General features: G+C 34.6%; 2 protein-coding genes across 5 annotated transcripts; one reads left to right on the forward strand and one right to left on the reverse strand.

Moving 5' to 3' along the window:
• The first annotated feature begins 118 nt into the window (after positions 1 to 118).
• On the forward strand, positions 119 to 12,918 carry LOC127846380 (GPI mannosyltransferase 1-like). Of its 4 annotated transcripts, none has more exons than XM_052377588.1 (7): positions 119 to 141; positions 1,641 to 1,817; positions 2,900 to 3,426; positions 5,378 to 5,528; positions 6,436 to 6,543; positions 9,353 to 9,457; positions 11,435 to 12,918. In XM_052377588.1, the coding sequence occupies exons 2-7, from the start codon at positions 1,659 to 1,661 to the stop codon at positions 11,819 to 11,821; spliced, it is 1,437 nt and encodes a 478-aa protein (XP_052233548.1). In that variant the 5' UTR covers positions 119 to 141; positions 1,641 to 1,658; the 3' UTR covers positions 11,822 to 12,918. The 4 variants fall into 4 exon arrangements, with proteins under 4 accessions (XP_052233548.1, XP_052233547.1, XP_052233549.1 ...); XM_052377587.1 differs by lacking the exon at positions 119 to 141 and adding an exon at positions 163 to 313; XM_052377589.1 differs by lacking the exon at positions 119 to 141 and adding an exon at positions 163 to 313 and having other exon boundaries at positions 9,353 to 9,433.
• A 132-nt stretch (positions 12,919 to 13,050) lies between these two features.
• LOC127846383 (UPF0598 protein CG30010-like) lies at positions 13,051 to 21,922 on the reverse strand. The gene is made up of 3 exons (XM_052377594.1): positions 21,744 to 21,922; positions 15,003 to 15,051; positions 13,051 to 13,561 (listed from the first exon to the last, which is right to left on the reverse strand). The coding sequence occupies exons 1-3, from the start codon at positions 21,867 to 21,869 to the stop codon at positions 13,095 to 13,097; spliced, it is 642 nt and encodes a 213-aa protein (XP_052233554.1). The 5' UTR covers positions 21,870 to 21,922; the 3' UTR covers positions 13,051 to 13,094.
• Positions 21,923 to 22,004: the final 82 nt, after the last annotated feature.

Here is a 22,004-nt window from a genome sequence, read left to right on the forward strand (position 1 = left end):
ATGCCCTATGTCAAAGAAGAGGATGAAACGAGAAAAATGCATATAGTGGAAACCAAATAGTCCTATCCAGAAAAATAAAGACGGGTCATCTGGTTTTCTGATTCACATATTGTTCATATTTTAAAGTGCGCTTGGTTGAAGGTTGCTGTATCATCGATTCCGAAATTTGCATTATTTTTAGTTGAAATTAACCTTATTTAAAATGAAACTTAAACAACAACAACAACAATAAATGCAAACATTGAGCACCGCCAAAAAGGACAACTACATGCCTTGCGCAATGAATCATGCTTTAGGATAACTTACCAAGAAGGTTTATTGTTCTCACTTTTTCTTACTTGATTTTCTGTTGAGCTGTTGCTTTCTGTCTACGTTTTATACCGGTTGTTGACTTTTTCGGACAATGAAATTCGGATTTTTTTTCACGTGTTGCACAAGAAAACGATTTATCATTTTACGGAAAAAAAACTTGCAGAATTTAAAAAGGGATCTACTTTCACCATTTAAAATTCCTCACATTAATGTTTTAATGCAGCAAAGATTTCAACAGACACTATAGTTGGGGAAAGTGCCTTCTGTCAGATTCAGTAATTTCAAAACCTACATTTTATACAAAATTAATTATTAATTACAGTTTACAATTGAAGAGCTGAACTTTTAAGGCATCACAAAATTTAGAAAAGAAAACAGAATAAAGTATATAATCAATGTCAGCATGTGAAAGGCATCCAAGGGCTTGACGCAATATAGCTCAATGTTAAGTCCAAAAAAAATTAGGTCCGTTTGGGGTCTCCTTGGAAAAAAAAACAGGGTCGGTAGGTAGGGATTTTTTTATTTGTCTTTCTGGTACTAGGATGGAAGGCTACTAAACTTATTATAAGAAATACATGTATATATATGCTTTGTTTGCTTGATATTACATCTTATATGAACAAAAAAAATAATATTTTTTTTATTTTTTGGGGCGACCCAAATTAAAAGTTGAGGGTTGGCGCCAATTTCAGGAGACACTGGTCCTGTCACAATATCGTGAATTCTTTAAATTACTCGCAATCAGAAGTACAGAAACAAAAGTTGGTTGAATTAAGTATATTTTTGACTGTAACTTAATTATGTTAAAATGTGAATGTTAATCATTTGGAGTGTGTTGCATGTAAAACGCATGTCCCTATCTCAAAGGGGTATGTCACACTTTGACTTAGGCAAATTTATGCATTTGGAAGTTTAGGTATGCTCTTATCTCGTAGGGGTAAGTCACACTTTGACTGAGGCAAATTTATGCATTGGCAGTTTGTCAGGACTATTTGTTTTTATTTGTCATTATTATTTTTAATTAATATGTAACTTTTATGTTCATAATGTGGAGACAGCATAAAATAACTTGGCATTAATGTTCATCATGTGGACAAGGTGTATTGCATGTAAGACCACTGTCTCTTGCTTTATAATGATAAAAATTATAAGGTAAATGTTACAGGTCAAATTATTGGGGCAATCCTCCAGTAATATTGTTAGAACTACTTTTTTAAACCTTTTTAAACTGTTAGTTGTGTGTATTTATGTGTATTTTGGTTGCTGTGAAATTTAAAGATGCAAATTAAATATGTTTAAAAAACTAAACAATGTCATTTTTTTTTCAGTTGTAACCAGTGTTTGCAATGAGATCTTTCATGGACTTCACATCACAAGTTGTAATGGCACTGGCCCTGAGGTTGCTGCTCTTGGTATATGGGGAATGGCAGGACCGTACAATGGCAGTCAAGTTCACAGATATTGATTATCATGTCTTCAGTGATGCTGCTAAGTTTGTAGATCAGGTATGTCATTAACTGTATGTTTAGCATGGTGTGTTACTTTAAAATCTATTTTTATGCCCCCGAAGGAGGGCATATAGTGATCGCACTGTCCGTCTGTCTGTCCGTAACACTTTGCATTTAGGTTTCGAAAAATGCTCATAACTTCTATGTCACTTCAGATGTTACCTTCATATTTGGTATGCATGTGTATATGGACAAGGCCTTTCCATACGCACACAAATTTTAACCCCTTTGACCTTGACCTTGAACTTGGGGTCCGCGTTTAGGTTTCAACAACTGCGTTTAGGTTTCGAAAAATGCTCATAACTTCTATCAAAGCGTTTTTTGAGGGCATATGTCATGTCATCCTATGGAGACAGTTTTTGTTTCTTGGTAATAGGATGATTTGATATTTTAATAATTACATATAAAACAAATTTAAGTGAGTTGTTTTCAGTGTTATGCTATATGCAAATAACTAACTAGAAAGCTATAAGATTAAATGTTGTTTGTTTTTTTTTTAAGTATTTCTGTCATATCATGTTATCCCACAAAGCAATCTTATCTGATCAGTTAATGGCACTTAGTCAACTGTGCATTTTTTTACCAGCTGACAACTGACCTACCTTAGTTTAATAATATGTAAGTGGGGAAAAGCTAAAGACAGGATTTCAGGATCATACAGGTAATGTGTTGGACCTCGAAAAAGTACATGTAATGGAGATATTATTGACTGAGATAAGTATAAGATGAGTATAACAGTGTGTTACATGATGCTAGTCATATGTTTACAAAATCAAGGAGACTTAAATTTTGTATACATACTTACTAATCTACTACACTTTATATCTGTGTTCCCCTGTATTTTACTGCCATGTAGATTATGGAACATAGAGGTGAAACAACATGGATTTCAAGGTCATTATTGCTTAGATTTATTGTTGGCCAATGATATCACATCGGACAGTGAGTGTTGGAATACCCCTCTTATCTGAATAATTCTTCATAAAAAAATAAAAATGGCCATGTCAGATGTTAGTTTTTGGCATCAACACATGTGACATGTTGTTAGAGTGGTTCTACGAAATTATGCCCTGTTTCAGGGTATGTCACCATATCAACGGGCAACATACAGATATACCCCACTACTAGCTTGGATGCTGCAGCCAAATATCTACATTTCGTCGTCATTTGGCAAAATCGTCTTCATCTTACTTGATGTGTTCACAGGGTATTTAATATATACAGTCCTAAAAATGAGGGGAGTAAATGATAAAACTGCAAACATTTGTGCAGCCATTTGGCTACTAAATCCTCTACCAATGACAGTCTCTAGTCGAGGAAATGCAGAATCAGTCATGTCATGTTTGGTGCTTTTATGCCTCTATTTTATATACAAAGGCCAAGTAATGTGGACTGCTATAGTCTACGCAATAGCTGTGCATTTTAAGATATATCCTGTTATTTATGCGTTGCCGATATACCTATGGCTTGGAAACAGTGAGGGACATTTACAAGTGAGTGGTTGGAAGGGAATGTTAATATTTGGGCTTCCAAACAAGGGGAGATGCAAGTTTGTTATGACTACTGCAACTGTACTGGCAGCTCTTACATGGATTTGCTATCGTCTGTAAGTATTCTTTACCAGTAATCCCATTTCATAACAAATACCAGTAAACTCAAATCATCTATTTAATGTTGATTTACATGATCGTTTCATAAAAATTTTACTCTTTACTGGCAAAGTATTTGTTAACCACTGTTATATATAAGAATTGAAGTGAACTCAAGAAACAAGGGCCATTTGTACATTAATTTGCATGGTAGCATTTTTTGTGTGTAAGATTGAGCCCTGATAAAATAGTAGATAGAAAAGGTATCAAGTAATTGAATTTTATGGTTGCTTAAGAAATAAAACTTGTAGGTCATTGTTGTCAAATAAACCACAGAAGCTTAGATTCACAATGGTTAGGTCACAAGTGCGTTTAGGTTGTGGATTAATTATATTGTTATGTATTGATTGTGCTAGAATTGAATCATGGCTGTGAACATGCTGCATTTGTTTACATAGTTTTTATGCCCCCGGATCGAATGATCGGAGGTATATTGTTTTAGCCTGTCTGTCATTCTGTCATTCTGTCCCAAAACTTTAACCTTACAGTAAAGTTTTGCAATAACTTTTGAAATAGCAACTTAATATTTGGCATGCATGTGTATCTCACAGAGCTGCACATTTTGAGTGGTGAAAGGTCAAGGTCATCCTTCAAGGTCAAAGGTCAAACAAGAAATATCTTTAAAAAGATATACGGCGTTGATGTTGTAATGTTTGCGATCAGTGAAAGGAGATGGAATGAAGCGACCATGTATTTTAATGAAGGTAGTGAGTGATAATAAGATAATATATTTTAATGTATTAACAAATGAAAATGAAGAACAAGAAGAGGTGAAATTGTATGTTTTATAGTCAATAAGTATTGTAATTACTAGGTTTCCATAATTGAACGAGTAATACATTAGTTTCAATAGGAAAAGAAAACATATTCGCCACTGAAAAACTATGAACATAATGTTGGAATGAAATAAAAAATAATGTGTTATAATGTGTACAGATGTTAGTAGAATGTAAAAATAAAAGACTCAATATTGCAAGCATCTTAGTGATATGATTTTTTTGCAGAAAAAACAGAACTTTATATAAAACATGAACGAAACAAAGTACAAAGAAACATATTTACACTAATAAACGCAAATATTGATTATAATTAATCAAAACAAATATATTTCCAACACCTATATATCTCCTAAGTATTGCGGGCTACCGCCCAAAACCCCCGCTTTGTCGATAGTGGTAAACAACTGCATACCAGTAAAGTTCAATCTAGCCTGTTTTTGTAGTGTTTAGTGTGGCCGCAACGGCATGTAAACAATAGATTCTTTGAATTGTACAGACATGTGATTAATGCTATACTGCTTCGTAAACTAAGGAGAAACGTTTCGATGTAATGTTTAGAGGATGTTTTGTATCATGACAGTTTTTAATTTATTGTAATTTCCATGTAATTTAAAATATATTCATATTTCATTTTCAGTTCAAATGATATGCATCCAATGTTTAAGTCTTGGAACCAGACTACCAATGTTTACGGTGATTTTTGTATTACTAGCCAATGAACAATTCGGGTTTATTCATTTCGGATCTATCATGATGAAGGTCATCTAAGGTCAAAAGTGACGTTAAACAGCTACGTCGAAAAAAAGAGCGGGGCATTAAGTGGCATTGTGTTTCTGACTTAAAAAACTTGTTCACGCTGGGAGTAAATTTATGGCCTAAATTGTTTGTTGTAGAATGTGCTTGGAATGTTTAATCTCCTTCCATAATTATTGCAGAATTAACTACTTTTTACTTCCTTCTTTGATAATATATATGCTTGAAAGTGCTGTGTTATAATTAAATTTACAATGTGGGATTCGCTATCAGTCATAAGTCCCATGTGTGCTGGGATGGGCGTGTCTGCACAATCCAATTTGTTTAATGTGAATAAATAGATGCACAAGTAATTGATATTTCAATTTGTTTGCAGTTATGGCTGGGAGTTCATCGAGCACACATACCTGTACCACATCACACGACGAGACATCAAGCACAACTTCTCCCCGTATTTTTACGAGCTGTATCTGCAGACAGCGTTTGGTGATTCTACCATGATTGGCATCGCATGCTTTATACCCCAGGTAGTGAAGACAGGATACACAACTACATTACTGTTACTTCATTATGAGCTACATGTAGATTGTTCAACTATCATTCCTGGTCTGTGAAAAAAAAAGATGCAATTTGATTTAAGGCGCCATGACGTGATTTAATGTATTGGAACATTCAGATATTGTTGCTGTGTATTAAATGATGATAAATGTATATCAAATGTTAACATAATGAAAATAAAATGAAAACTTGCATTGACAAGTAATGATTGAAAAATGTGAAGCAGAATTAACAATTTAAAATTATGAAGAATTATTAAAACTAAATATTATCAAGAAAATGTCAATTTAAGCTTTTTCCAATTGGTAACCTAATATTTTACTGATGTTGTACATAACTAGCATATGTGCAGGGGGTTTATTAAGACCCTTACGAGGTCGCTGTGGGGTAGAGTATATGGTGTCTGCCTAGGAAGGAGAGCCTTTCAATACGTATTAGGCTTTCAATGCAATCTGGCGATTATAAATACGTTTACACAAAACAGAGACCTAGTAAAAAATCTATTATTTTAACCGAACTACCTGTATTTAAAAATACCCTTTTGAAGCTTTATAAAATATTACCTTCACAAACTACCCTCCTGCTTTTGGAAATCATAACCCTTTTTAAAGCTTAATGAAAAACCTATGCGAAAGCAATTTCTTTATTAAAAACATTAACATTGATAGTTTTCCTGCTAATTATTTGATCATAATTTTAAATGGGGTATTGGTGCGTGAAATATTGCATATTCTATTGATCTTTTTTATAATTTTAGCAATTTGTAATATCAAAATCTTTGTGTTCAAATATTTACATATTTTATATGTAATCAGATTGAATATTTTGATACAATCTCAATGGTTGATAATATATTTCTATGTTGTTATTTTTCAGGTCATCCTACTTTTGACTTTCTCTGTGATTTTCTATCGAGAACCAGCACTTGTGTTCCTGCTCAATACATTCTCCTTTGTGACCTTCAACAAAGTTTGCACATCACAGGTAACATGGCAGAGTTTGTTGGCTTTTTTTATCGAAAAGTCTTCTGCAAATATTAATTTTCAATTTAGATTGCACTATCACAGTGGAAGAAAAGTCGACATAAGGGACAGCTCTTGTTGAATGTTAAGTTTGGCAGCTATATTTATATTTGTGTGAAGAGCTTGGTAAAGGTAGAATTCATATTTAAAGAAAATTCTCTTTTTGCTTATTGAGAGTGTAACAGTTTGTATGCTTATAAAAATTGAAAAGAACCACTTAACAATTTATTTGGTCTTTCAACAGCTTTTTTAAATAAATGTAAACATCACACATTCATTCCATATGACAAAGTAAGGTTAGATTCAGATTTGTGCGTTTTAAGAAGAATTGTTTTTAAGCCCCGAAGGAGGGCATATAGTGATCGGACTGACCGTCCGTCTGTCCCTCACTCTTTGCGTTTAGGTTTCGAAAATTGCTCATAACTTCTATGTCGCTTCAGATAGCAATTTCATATTTGGCATGCATGTGTATATGGACAAGACCTTTCCATACGCACACAAATTTTGACCCCTGTGACCTTGACCTTGAACTTAGGGTATGCGTTTAGGTTTCGAAATCTGCGTTTAGGTTTCGAAAAAACTCATAACTTCTATTAAGCGTTTAGAGGGGACATAAGTCATCCTATGGTGACAGCTCTTGTTTTTAGCTCACCTGAGTACAACGTGCTCATGGTGAGCTTTTGTGATCGCCTTTTGTCCGTCGTCCGTTGTGCGTCGTCAACATTTGCCTTGTTCACTCTCTAGAGGCCACATTTGTTGTCCAATCTTCATGAAATTTGGTCAGAAGATTGGTTTCAATGATATCTTGTATGAGTTCGAAAATGGTTACGTTTGCTTGAAAAACATGGCTGCCAAGGGGCGGGGCATTTTTCCTTATATGGCTATAGCAAAATCTTGTTAACACTCTAGAGGCCACATTTATTGTCCGATCCTCATATAACTTGGTCAGAAGATTCATCCCAATAATATCTTGGACGAGTTTGAAAATGATGTTGGTTGGTAGAAAAACATGGCCGCCAGGGGGCGGGGCATTTTTCCTTATATGGCTATAGTAAAACCTTGTTAACACTCTAGAGACCACATTTATTTTCCGATCTTCATGAAACTTGCTCAGAAGATTTGTCCCAATGATATCTTGGATGTGTTTAAAAATGGTAACCTTTGCTTGAAAAACATGGCTGCCAAGGGGTGGGGCATTTTTCCTTATATGGCTATTTTTTCAAAACTTGTTAACACTCTTGAGGCCACATTTATTGTCCAATCTTCATGAAACTTGGTCAGAATATTCATCCCAATAATATCTTGGAAGATTTCGAAAATGATGCCGGTTGGTTGAAAAACATGGCTGCCAGGGGGCGGGGCATTTTTCCTTATATGGCTATAGTAAAACCTTTTTAACACTCAAGAGGCCACATTTATTGTCCAATCTTCATGAAATTTGGTCAGAAGATTTGTCTTTTTGATATTTTGGATGAGTTCGAAAATGGTTACGTTTGATTGAAAAACATGGCTGCCAAGGGGCGGGGCATTTTTCCTTATATGGCTATATATGGCTTTAGTAAGATCTTGTTAACACTCTAGAGGCCACATTTATAGTCCAATCTTCATGAAACTTGGTCAGAAGTTTCATCCCAATAATATCTTGGACGAGTTCAAAAATGATGCCGGTTGGTTGAAAAACATGGCCACCACAGGGCGGGGCATTTTTCCTAATATGGCTATAGTAAAACCTTGTTACACTCTAGAGGTCACATTTATTTTCCGATCATCATGAAACTTGGTCAGAAGATTTGTCCCAATGATATCTTGGATGAGTTCGAAAATGGTTTTTGTTGCTTTAAAAACATGGCCACCAGGGGGCGGGGCATTTTTCCTTATATGGCTATAGTAAAACCTTGTTAACACTCTAGAGGCCACATATATTGTTTAGTCTTCATGAAATTTGGTCAGAAGATTGGTCTCAATGATATCTTGGATTTGTTTGAAAATAATTATGTTTGCTTGAAAAACATGGCTTCCAAGGGGCGGGGCAATTTTCCTTATATGGCTATAGTAAAATCTTGTGAACACTTTAAAGGCCACATTTACTGTCTGATCTTCATGAAACTTGGTCAGAAGATTCATCCCGATAATATCTTGGAAGATTTCGAAAATGATGCCGGTTGGTTGAAAAATATGGCCCCCAGGGGGTGGGGCATTATTCCTTATATGGCTATAGTAAAACCTTGTTAACACTCTAGAGGCCACATTTATTTTCTGATCTTCATGAAACTTGCTCAGAAGATTTGTCCCAATAATATCTTGTTATCTTGTTGACTTTGGGCCTTTTAGGCCCTCTTGTTTACAAAAAAATGTTTATATTTTGTTTCGCAACCCAAATAAAAATTATTGTCTACACATGAAAGAATAAATATAATATTAGGTAAGCCTCTCCATGTAAACCATTCTTCAACTCTTCTGATAAATGCAAGCTCACAAAGACACTAACCTAATATGTTCTATATATCATTGATGTTATTATTGATGTCTCATGGAGAAACTGGGCTAAATGCATGTATGTAAAGTGTTTTCCCAGGTCAGGTTGGCAGGCTTATTGAGGAGGACGCTTTCACATTTTGTTGTAATTTTCATTTAAACTGTTAATTTTTTTAAGTGCTTTGCTTATGTGTGCATTGTATTTTTCTATGAACTTTCAAAATAACTTAGTGGAATGTTAATTTATTTAGAAAATATGCGAGTCAGCCCTTGTTAATCTTGTTTTTTTATTTCAGTATTTTCTGTGGTATCTCTGCCTGCTGCCGCTCATTCTGCCCATGTTGACCGGCATTACAAGGCTGAAAGCTGTTGCCATGGTAACATTATGGTTCGCAGGACAGGTGGGAATTCAAAGAGTACTTCTGGAATAAATCGAACTGTTATCTCAATACTCCTGCAGGGGTATATTTGGGTCACTCTGTTGACTGATGGTCTGTTTGCATAAGTTAGTGGAGAGAACTTCTGATACATTTCTCAAGCAATTTAATTTAAACTTGTTATTATATGTCATCACTATGAAGTGGGGATATGTGTGACACTTCATCTCTTAACCTTCATCCACACATTCCAGGGTTATCTTACCCTGTACAAACTTGACAAAGCGTTGCAGGATTATTTGTCACTCTTTTTTGACAAAGATTTATTTTCAAACACCCTGCGCATAGTTTGCTCTTTTGGCATAGAAATCTGTGTGAATGAGTCTGTAACAACACCTAACATGCAAGTGTTCTTAACGAGTATCTTTTTAATTTTGATGACACAAGTAGGTCTTGTTTATAAGTTATCTTCAGGACTTACACAAATTTCATACACCCTTCATTCTACCTTTATGCGCTTAATATAAAGCTAGTGATAGTCGCTGTGGTGTAGTGGATAAGGTGTCTGCCTAGCGACCAGGAGGTCACAGGTTTGATCCCCATCGTGGGAGCGTTCTTTAGATCTTTCTCAAAGACACAAAGTACAAAAACAAATGTTAATGTCCCTTGACAATTAAAAGTTTTTCAATCTTACCACCATGTTGTACATGTTATGTTTTTATGCTCCCCGGTAGGGGTTGCATATAGCAGTTGTACTTTTTGTCCGTTTGTCAGTCCTGCATTCAGTTTTCCGAAGGATTTTTTATTAAATGCTTTCACATATTGAGCTTATTTTTGGTATGTGAGTCTACATACATGACATACAAATGAAGTATGATTGGTGAAGTTATGGGCCATGGATGACATTTTCTCTATAATAACCGTTTTTTTATGCAACACTATCATATATTGAGCTTATTTTTTGTATATGAGTATACATACATTACTTACAGGTGAAAGTGAGAGTTTTGTTGATACCTTGTTTTTTTTGTAAATAATAGGCCTTGGACTAAACAATTTTCTCTAAAAAAGCTGCCATGCAGCTTTGAAGCGCTGTAGGGCTGCATTTTGTTTCACAAAAGCAGGTCTTTTTTATTCTGAAAATAAATTGTTCTATGTATAGAAAGTTTTAGTTTTACAAGACATTTTGTGAAAACAGATATATGAAATAATAATTTATTTAAGTACATCTTTTTATGGTAAAAAAAATAGAATTTCATTTTTTTCTACTTTTAGTAAAGTTATATTTCCAAGTTTATATGCTATATCATAAGATTCCTTAATGGCAAAATAAATAATTACAACTTAAGACTTAAATAGTTCTCAGCCTTTTGGCTGTTCACAATTGACTGACTAAAAACAATAATTAACTAGTACAGTTAAGCCTTGTTCTAGAAAAATGGGACTTAATGTATGGGCATAAAGTGTCGTTTCATATAAGCCTATGCAGTCCTCACAGGCTAATGAGTTAGACACTTTCTGCCTTTACTGGCTTTTTGCTAAGAAGAGACTTCCTTTAAACAAAAAATGCCATAGAAGCTCAAAGTGTCGTCACTTATTAGCCTGTGCAGACTGAACAGGCTAATAAGTAACAACACTTTAAACACATGCATTTAACCCCGTTTGCTCTGAGCAAGCCTCATTTTTGTCCCCTACCGGTGAAACCCGAGGGGACTTATGGTTTGCGCTCTGTGCGTCAGTCACACTTTTCGGGATCCTGCGAAAACTTTAAAAGTTCTTCATAGTTTTTCATGAAACTTGAAACATGGACGAATGGCAATTATGGAGATTATGCACGCCATTTCATTTTGTTCCTACGTCAAGAATTCTGGTTGCTATGGCAAAAAATAGACTAGAAATATTGCTGAAAATGGTGGAGTTTGACCGGTAGGGACTTATATTCCTTGGCAATAGTCTTGTTTATTTACTGTCTTGCCTTCTGAATTTAACGGTTTCTTTCAGGGCATATGGCTGCTTCCAGCCTACTTGTTAGAGTTTGAAGGAATGAACACGTTCCTCTACATCTGGGCAGCCGGGCTGGCGTTCTTCCTCATAAACTGCTACATCATGCACACAATCATGGCCTGCTACAGACCTCTTACCCCACCCACTCTGTCCAAACAGTCTACAACACAGTCCTTGAATTGGACAAAATGGAATACAAGAGACTGTGATTCAAAAACTGAAACTGTTCAGTCAATAGATAGTGTAAAAACTGTGACTAGAAAAACAGCTTCTACAGATTCAAAATCAATGAAAATAATGCCAAAGAATAGACAAGTGGTTGATAATATTGATAGTCCTGGTGTTAAAACTAGAAGTAGGTCAAAACCAAGATCTGTGAAATGACTTCTATTATTGAAATATCCATGACAAATATTTCTGATATTCATTTTATATCATGCAAAGGCAATATCTGAGTTTTACATACATTTTGAAATTGTTTTCTAAAACTTGCAATTACAAATAGTTCTATGGAGAACTTAAAATAAGTTATAGATAAGATTTTCCTGGTAATTATAAATCATGTTTGATGCCAACTAATTATTTATTATAGACACAAGTTAACATCTACAGGTTAGATTTTTACATAACCAATTAAGTGAGATGTTTCAATAATGATTGAATATTACATCACACAGTTTAGCTGTTACTTTCAAATAGTATTAATTAGGCAAACTGCAACTTCCTTTATTTCAAACGTGTTTAGATAATCATTTCATAAACATATATAAATAAACTGGGACAGCCTGCATCAAATTAGATATATTTAATAACGAAACATTATACAAAATTAATATTAGCTTCATCCTAAAAACCAAAATGAAAACCAGTTCTATATCTTTATAGAAATGTGTTGATATCTTCTCTGTTAAAACATTATTTTGGCACTGTTTTACATTCATCGAAAAAAAGATAAATCCCTACAGGTTATAATGTCAAGCCTTTAAAAACATTTTACTTCCCTGCTCGATCATCATTGCCAGAAATAGTTCCATAGACTTCAAATCTTTACCAAGGTGAACACAGGAAAAGCTCTAAAGCCTCCGGGATTCATTGATAGCAATCAAATGGGCAGCAAAATATAAGCAAACTTATATTTTGACATGCCAGACTAATAGAATGTAAAACCCTCTCAAATTTTAAGATGAATCTTTTATCAAGAGTAATGTTTAGCTCACCTGAGCACAAGATGCCAAACCTTACTCACAATAACTTTAGTTATGATCTAGCGTGTGATTTCATTTGGAGCCAGTACAGACAAGGTAACTGTTACTTAAGACTGTGTTTCAGTTTGATATCTTCAGTTTGGCTAGACGCATTGTGTTTTAATTTGGAATTGTGTATGTTCTACAGTAGGTAGCTTAGTAGTGCTGTTATTTTTTGTGCATGATGCTAAGATGCAGAATTTGCTCTCGAACTAATTAAATTCATGTTATATAATTTGCAAATGGTTATGAATCTTTTTTCTTGGCACATTTTTAATGTATAATGTGTTTCAGCTTAAAGTTACATATACCATCTAACTGCTACATATATTGAGCTTCAAATAAGTGTTTATTTATAAGCATGCAATGAAACTTTTATCTTTTATTTATAATCATACAATTAAACATCATTTTCATAAATTAGAACAGCCATCACTGTCTGGAGTCATACGAGACAGGAGCTCATTTGTCAATGTGTACTTCACTCCTTTCCATGTGAAATGAGTTGGTGGAAACTCCTCCCCATTTTTGAATTCAAAATGTTTACTTATAGCAATAGCTATTGAGGACTTTATAAGGCCCACACCGCCCAGCCTTTCAATACCTGGGTGATAAATGCGACCAGTCGATGGTAACATGCAGATTTTCTCTGGTTGAAATGGAACACGCAATGTTGGGCTTCCCGCATATCCGTATGAAAGTATATCCTCACTGGTAGATGGGCTATTTTCTGTGAGGTGAACATACACTATTGGTCTGTCGTCGCAGCGTATATAGTTCCGCTCTCTTCCACATGGTGATAAATAAGGGAATTCTTCTGCATATCGACCAGTTTCATTGTGCTTAATTTGTTTAAAGAAGAAATCCAGGAATTTCTTTTCTACAAAAAGTGCAAAAATTAGCAATTAGATATGAATTATGATAATAAAGGGTATTACTAAAGGGTTACGGTTTTGGCAATTAATTAAATAATTTATAATCAATTTTATTTGATGAGTTCAATGTGCATTTGTATTTCCTTTTCTGATAAAATTGCAGCACAATTAATCCTTGTATATCTCACAAGCTATTTGCAATATGCTGATGTAATGTGACCTAAATAAATTCAGAAAAGAGTTATATATGAGCAATAATATGTTTTTAAATCTCTTGTAAATGGTAATTATGGACTTTTCTTACTACAAATATAAGTTTCAACACATAACAAAATAACATAGCCTTAAGTTGTTTAAATTTGTCCCAAGTTATTTCAAAGTACATCAAAAGTTCTTGAGAATTTGAATGCAAATTAAGATTGACAGTGGAATTATTTCTTACAGACGGATAGGAAAAAATAATAGACAGAGTGAGTCACATGAATACATGTATTTAATAATTGTTAGAAGATGCAAAATTATAAGAAAAATCTTATCTGAATTCCTGTGAAAACATTGATTAATTTTACAACTTATGGGGTAAAATTTAAACAGCGTAGACATTTTGTTTCAATTATATAACTGTTTGTTATTTGAAGATGAATAAGTATGTTCAGTGTAAAGAATGCTAATGCCAAAAAAAACAGGTTGCCAATGTTTTACCCATTAATGAATTTAAATAACTATACGATTCAAAGAGCTAGATCTGCATGTAGGCTTCTTTTGCACTATTTCAGCACAATGCTTTTTCCAAACACAAGTTATAGATTGGAAAATGCTTTCCCATTATTAGTCACATTAACTTTGACCTGCTTTGCCTCAAATGCAATTCGATGCTAAGGCTTCATTTGACTCTACCCTTACTGAGGTATTGGGTGGTTTCCTTTTTTAATAACAGTGTAATTGAGCCAAGAGGCTAAAACAAATTCCAAGCAAGGTTGATGTATCAGAAGTTATAGCGTGGCAACCATGAATGCCCACCATACCCCTTTTATAAAATAATGCAGTGCAGATGGGATTTATTTGTTATGTGTATTGGAAACATAACTCACAAATGATTTTTAACTATATAGTATATGCCATTCTATCAACATTGTTGCCCCCTCATACATTGATTACTATACATAAAAAAAGAAAAAAGTCATTATCTGTATTGTTAAAAGCTGCAATAATGGTGGACCAATAATCCTTCCAATAGTTTGATAATTGAAAATCCTTCAATCTACATAATATAACAGTTCAAACAATCAAAAGCTGATTTTTATGTCTTAGTCCTTTACAATAAAATAAATAATATTTTATTTGTTTTACAACAAACACAGTTCAACTGAATATGACCTATACAACTTAAATAATTTATAAGTCTTCAGCCAGCGGAGCTTGTATTAAGACCTTGCTTATAAGTACCTTTAAAACATGATGTGAAATTTTTCATCTTGGCATCATCCAGGAAGAGCTGAAAAATATGGTTTAAAGTTAAAGTAGCTTGGAAATTAGTATAAAAATTATACACTTCAGCCATACATTTTCCATTGCTGCAATTTAAGTTATTTTGTGTAGTTTGATCATTTGTTCATTTCTTTTCAGTCATATTCTTTTATTCATGCTGACTGAAATTAATGTAGTATGTAAATGTAACAAGTGAATAAAAACCAAACTAGAAATGGCGCGGCTGACGCGTATCCCCACCCCACATCTTTGCCCCAGGGTTGGTAATGGGGCCATGCATAGTTGAGATTGACAGTATTGTCATAAGAGATGTTCTGTATCAATTTGAAGTGAATCGGTGTAGAAATGAAGAAGTTAATTAAAATAACATTAAAAAAATAGTGAAAATCTCTGACCGGGAACCACCCCAGCCCCAATAACTTTTGCCCCTGGGGTCAGATCAAAATTCCAAATAGTGCACTGTGGCACATATGCTCATAGCTACCATGTGTGTACGTTTCAAAGTTTAAGTGCTAATAGTGTAGGAGAAGCTAGTGGCCAGGACGGACAGATGGCGGAGATAAACATAAAAGATTTCAAAATCTAAACGGGGACCCTAAGTTCAAGGTCAAGGTCACAGGGGTAAAAAAATGTATGCCCATGGAAAGGTCTTGTCCAGATACACATGCGAACCAAATATGAAAGCAATATCTGAAAGGACACAGACGTTATGAGCTTTTTTTTAATCAAGGTCGCAGATTTCTAAACATGTACGTGGACCCCAAGTTCAAAAATTTCATGCGCATGGAAAGGTGTTGTCCAGATACACATGCGTACCAAATATGAAAGCAATATCTGAAGAGACACAGTCAGCATGAGCCTTTTTCTAATCAAGGTCCCAGATTTTGAAACCTGAAAATGACCTCAAGTTCAAGGTCAAGATCACAGGATTCAAAAAAATTATGCGCATGGAAAGGTCATCTTCAGATACACAAATATGAAAGCAATTTCTGAAGGGACACAGTAGTTATCAGCCTTTTTTTAATCGCAGTCGCAGGAAAATCTCTGACCCAGCCCCAACCCCTATAACTTTTGACCCACGTGTCAGATCAAAATTCCGTTGCTGTCACCATCGCACATATGCTCATAGATACCATATGTGTAAGTTTCAAGGTTCTAGTGCTAATACTGTAGGAGGAGATAGTGGCCAGGACGGACGGACAGATGGCCGAGATAACCACATTATCCCCACTTTTTCTCCGAAAAGCGTTGGGATAACTAGAGCTTTCACTGACAGTAATGAATACCTCCACTAAAGACATACAGCCTTCACAATCAATTCCGTATAAAAGTTGGCCATATGTTTCTTGTGCGCAAAAAAATGATTCATATAGAAGAAATTGTTTACAAAGGTATCTACTAAGTCCTTCAAAACATGGTCAGTTTTTTATTAAGCCCAACAGCCACACAGTAAACCCCATCATTTGACATAAAAGTTCAACTCTGACCTTGAAGGTAGCCACATTGTTCTTGTGACTTACATTGTTTCAAATAGGTGAACATTTGTGCTAAGTTATTGTAAAACCATACATGACTTCTCAATTTGTAGAGAGAAAAAGCCCTATTTTGTCAAAAAAGTGCTGTAGTTTGACCTTGGGACTCAATGGTTAACATTGAAGGTGACCTCGAAATCCTTGACACACTGTCTTATATTTTAGGTGTTTAGTTATTTTGAAATCCTTCAACACCTTTTTGAAGTTGAAAGTCCGGACAACATATTTTTGAAGTTGTAAGTCCGGACAAGTTTCATAACAGATTTTAACGGATCCAGCATAGTCCCCCTACTGGCAGTTGGAAAAGCAATATAAATAAAGAGCTTTTAAAGGACAATGTATATGACTAAAAGTGACAATCATCTTTAAATAGATTCGGAATTGTGTCCAATATCAATAGAAAGTATGGCAGCAAGGTTTCAAAAGTGGCTTAATTTAGTGGCAACAACTTTTTTAGCCAGCTGGAACTGTGAAAGCTTCAGGCGAAACCAGAGCATTACACATATGCAAACGTCGACATTGGGTTATTAGTACTGCTCGAACTATTTGGTATATAGTCAAGCTAAAAGGGCACTAAACATCTGCATATAAATACAGTCAAGTACCGTAAATTTGCGGCCATAAGTCGACCTAAAAACGCTCCCAAAATTGACTTTAAAAGTCAACTCGACTTATGGATGAGGTACTAAATAAAAATTAAAAAAAAAAATTTATGTGCCGTTTTTTTTAAGTAATAAATCTCCGAAGCGGAGGAATGATGACTGTTTACGGTAAGGCCGACTCGTCTTTTACTTAAATGTCCGCCGATAACAAAATACTGCACGTTTACATTGGTTTTTAAATTCATTAATCTTCGTAATAAGTCCAAATAAAAACTTGTAAAAAAAACTTCGAAAATATTAAACATTTGTGACGTACGGTAAAGTGGCGAAATTTATACATAGCAATTTGTCTATTGATACATCGTCCGTTGTCTGCTAAGAACAATAGAAAATCGACTGCTGACACTTGTACCTATTTAAAGTTAATCCGTGTAAATACAAACTGTCAACAGGTGCAGTTGTCTTTATGCCACCAATTATCGCTTCTCGGCCTTTTGACTACGATCAAAGTGTAAAGTGTAGTGTTGGCATCCTTTTGATCATTTGTCTTTATTGCGTCATGCCTAAAATAGTTATCCGTTAATGATATGCACAACGGTTCTGCTACAAACTACTTCTGACCAATCAAAAATAATTACTCTATCGTTGGATACGCCTTTAACCAATCGCTATTGTTCAACTTCACATGGTATATTTTTTGATTGGATGAAGGTGTGGTTTCGTTGATTTATTCACAACTGTCCCACAATTTATGCATAATCGTTCCGTAAATAAATAGATCTTATCTGAGTGAAGATTCCATTCATTGTTTGATTATAATAATATTACGCACTCACCCTGGATTATTAAAAAAGTGTAATTGGACATATTAAATACACAATTACTTTCGATTAGCTGCTTAGTATTATTAGATAAGACGTTTTTTCAGAATGCAGAAAATATTCCTCGGGTATCTCGTGTTTTACGAATATGTATACAACAGTCGAATAGCGAGCGATGCGAGTGTTGGTAAATTCACGTGTTTCGTGCATAATGGCGAAAGCGTTTTTGATTATTTGAGAGCAAGTTACAATTATTTTGACCATATAATGAATTTCTGCGTTTAAGATTTTAACGAATTTTCACATCAATAGCACTAACATTTGAATACAAAAATATCTGCTCATAATATAAACGCTGAAAGTTATTACATTAAATGGGAAACTAATTTTGATTTGTGAAATATATATTAAGTTCGAAATAATCATCATTATGTTATTATGATTTTAAACAATAAAATATATTTTTCGTGATACTAAATAATTCAAACTTTGAATGTTTCGTTTTAAATATATTCGTATTATTAATATCCCAAAAAATGTCAACTGCCAGTGCAAAAGCCCTCAGAACCATGACTAAAACGTCACTTAAACATGTCTGAGATATTGAGGAAATTTACCCCCCGACTTATGGCAGAGTCAAATCAAAATACCAAGTTTTTCTAGCCACATTATACCCATCGACTTATGGCCGAGGTAGACTTATGGCCGCGAATGTACGGTAACCATTACTGGATCATTACCCATAGCGGATTACTTTGATGTTCAAGACTGCATATCGCAATAAATAGTTGACATTTTTGTATGATGTTTTGCACAACGCATCTTCAAGGCATGTTCTTTAAAATGCATTGATTGAGTCGTAATCCGAGCTAAACTTTGTCAAACATTTCGGTATGTTTTGCTGACATGTATATGCGACTTTTTTGACTTCCGTCCCATTTCCAAATCGAGGTTGAACATTTTTCGCCGCCACATGCTATAACACTGTTGGAAAGTAAGAAGTTTACGCATGAATTTAAAGGCCATATAGTAGTTTTTCTGCCAGCAAAAGTCCATTTCAGTATTGATTTGTGTTTAACATTTTGCAACACCTAAAATGAAATGAAGAATTAGGGCAATAACGGATCAAGCGTGATAATATGCGTATTGATAATATATTAAAATATATGCAAATCTTGTTGATTCTTACAATAAATGATCTCAATCTTAATGTTTTATTTATGTGCCATGTTCAATATTGATGATTAGATATATATGATCCAAACAATTTACATGGTTTATAAGATGCCCATATCTTTTCGACCTTTTTAGGATTTTCAATAGATAATTCACACAAGAACACCATGCCTAAAGTGTGGATACAAGATCACATATAGAAAACAAGAGTGCCAAACTGTCACAAGATACGCCCATTTGAAGGTTTTGGACAACTTGATAACTTTACCATTACCCATATTTGAACTTGACCTACATATCATCTAGACAAAACTTATGACCAAATTTGGTGAAGATCAGATGAAAACTACTTAAATTAGCACACACCATGCTAAATCCTTGAAATACACTAAGTGACCTTGTGACTTAGTTTTTGACCCGGCATGAACTTGACCTAGCTATCATTTAGACACATGAAACTTGAAATGTAACTTGGTCATTTCATGTTTCGACAGTTCAAATAGCGTGTTAGATGCCCCCTGAGTGGTTTCAGTCACATGATCCGTTATGGCTACAACTGATCCGTTAATGCATGAATTGACATGATGCCTTATCAGTGATCGCTCCGCCCACTTAAATCACGTGGCTCAGCGGGAAGAAAACCTAGACAAGCTAACACCAAAATGGCTTCTTTGCCTATAGACAGCATATAGATTTACGCGATATTCCGGATGATTTTATGGACTTGTTTAACACCATGTTACACATGTAAAGGGGTTGATGCCATTTAGTTATTCTGCAAATGCAAAAAATATACGATTAAAGAGAACATCAGCTATTTATAACGGGTAAATCGGTACATTAAACACGCCCTCAAACGCTTGCGTGCTTACCGAAATCGAACCCGTTATTACGTGTAATGGTGGTATTTGCAATAAATTAACACTTCACCGGTATTTACCCGTGTTATCAACAAAATTATTACCGAAACATTCCCCCCTACCCGTGTATTTGACACGAAATAGCGCTTTATAACTGAGAATTCGGTGAAGTTTTACGCGCTTTCTGACGCCGGGTGGGTACCTCAATCCCACATGTTATTGCGTATAAAAGTGAAATTAATCATATTAAACATTGCTTATGGTACATTTATCAATCACTATAATTTAAAGCGCAAAAACAACACAGTAAGTTTGGACATTGTCTGATATAAAATAAGCGTTGTACGAAATGGAATACGGTCAGTCTATTATAAATTAATAAGGCTACCAATATCAGACGCTCGCGCAGGTACCGACTTCCCCAAAGTTACCGCATTTATTGGTTAACTAATATCAGTAATAATAACCTTTTTACAATAGCATTTATCGATACGTCTTTATTAAAATAATAACAAAATGGTTTTCACTTGTTTCTGACACACACAGAACGCGATTTTTAACGGGGATTTCGTAAAATTACAGAATTGGGTACCAAAATTCTCAATTATTTTACATGCACGCGTGACATAATGCATACTTAATAATGCTTAGTTATTGCTTATATGACATTTCAAGTTTGTGAAACAAATTAATGTTCTATAAAGGGGATCTCGGTAATTCTTGAAGCTTCCACTCGCTCTTGTCAAGACCGCATTGCCGCGTTGGAAATGGTATAAATTTAATTCATCTAACTTATCTTTCTGGATACCAAATGTCAGAGTTGCATTAACCCTTTTTACACCGTTTTTGCCATATTTCATTTCCGTTTTTTAATCCGAACAAAATAAACGAAACTCGTTAAAAAAATGAGATCTAGGCATTCGAGCTCCTAGTGTGGATTAAAAGCGTTTATTGGTGACACCACATGACTGCAAATGTGTAGATACCGTTAATAAGATAATATATCACATGTCACCTTCAAATAACATGTATGATGTCAATTAAGTGCATTACTATCAGAGTAAAAAAACACAGCATGAATTAGGCTTCATGCTGGGTTTCAGTTCTCGTAAAGTAATGCAGATGAACATGTCTATGATACGGTTAAGCGATATACCTTCATGCCTTTATCCATCTCTTACACTTCTCAAGATCTTTTTTCGGCTTTGGAAACGAAATAAATTCAATGTCAACAACTAATCTGTCAGGATATCGAATGTCCGAGTTACATAATCCCCATTGACACCGTTTAACCATTTTTAATCGTTTTTTAAAGAGGAAAACAAAAGAAACTCGTTGGAATAAAAGTGAACCTAAACATGTAGCTTGTCTAGAAAATGGCGGACAGGTCGTTGCTAACGAGTGCGCCCGATTAATCGATCGCTGATTGGTGGATCAATTCTAGTGGGCGGAGCGATCATAGATAAGGCGTCATGTCAATTCTGCGGCATAAAAAAAGGTATCACAAATACATTTTGCCTGTGTTTAAAATAAGACTATGTGCTGAATCAGTAAGCAAATGTAATACTTAATCAAACTGGTGTGAAAGAAGTCTCAAAACATTTATTGCTTTTCACCAGAAGAACTTAATTACGCTACTGATCCGGTAATGGTAACTTGACTGTACCCATCATTAAGACAGATAAATAGAAATGTCAGTCCAATTTACCTGGCCTTGGTGGTCTATGTAATAGAAATATTCACGTATCTTTGGTTCAGGCGATTGTCCCTGTATATAATGAATCATTTTATACGGATTACATCGCATGACAGACCTTATTTTTAAAAATAGCATGGTTAGAATCCGTCCTCGGATTTGTTTACAATTTACCGGAAGTAAATATTATATTCATTTGTACGCATGCGTTGAAACGATAAACATACTTTAAGACACGTTTTCTTATTGGACAATGAAAGAAGACTTTCATCC

Source organism: Dreissena polymorpha, chromosome 9 (genome assembly GCF_020536995.1).
Source record: "Dreissena polymorpha isolate Duluth1 chromosome 9, UMN_Dpol_1.0, whole genome shotgun sequence".
Classification (NCBI taxonomy): domain Eukaryota; kingdom Metazoa; phylum Mollusca; class Bivalvia; order Myida; family Dreissenidae; genus Dreissena; species Dreissena polymorpha.

Bases quoted from the DNA above. Each gene is read 5' to 3' on its own strand.
- LOC127846383 (XM_052377594.1), bottom strand. From the start codon at position 21,869: ATGCTATTTTTAAAAATAAGGTCTGTCATGCGATGTAATCCGTATAAA. The intron at 15,052-21,743 runs GTAAATTGGACT...CATATTTTTCAG, and splicing joins ACATAGACCACCAAGGCCAG to CTCTTCCTGGATGATGCCAA. The intron at 13,562-15,002 runs GTACTTATAAGC...CACTTTTTGTAG, and splicing joins TTTCACATCATGTTTTAAAG to AAAAGAAATTCCTGGATTTC.
- LOC127846380 (XM_052377588.1), top strand. From the start codon at position 1,659: ATGAGATCTTTCATGGACTTCACATCACAAGTTGTAATGGCACTGGCC. The intron at 3,427-5,377 runs GTAAGTATTCTT...ATTTGTTTGCAG, and splicing joins ACATGGATTTGCTATCGTCT to TTATGGCTGGGAGTTCATCG. The intron at 6,544-9,352 runs GTAACATGGCAG...TTTTTATTTCAG, and splicing joins ACAAAGTTTGCACATCACAG to TATTTTCTGTGGTATCTCTG.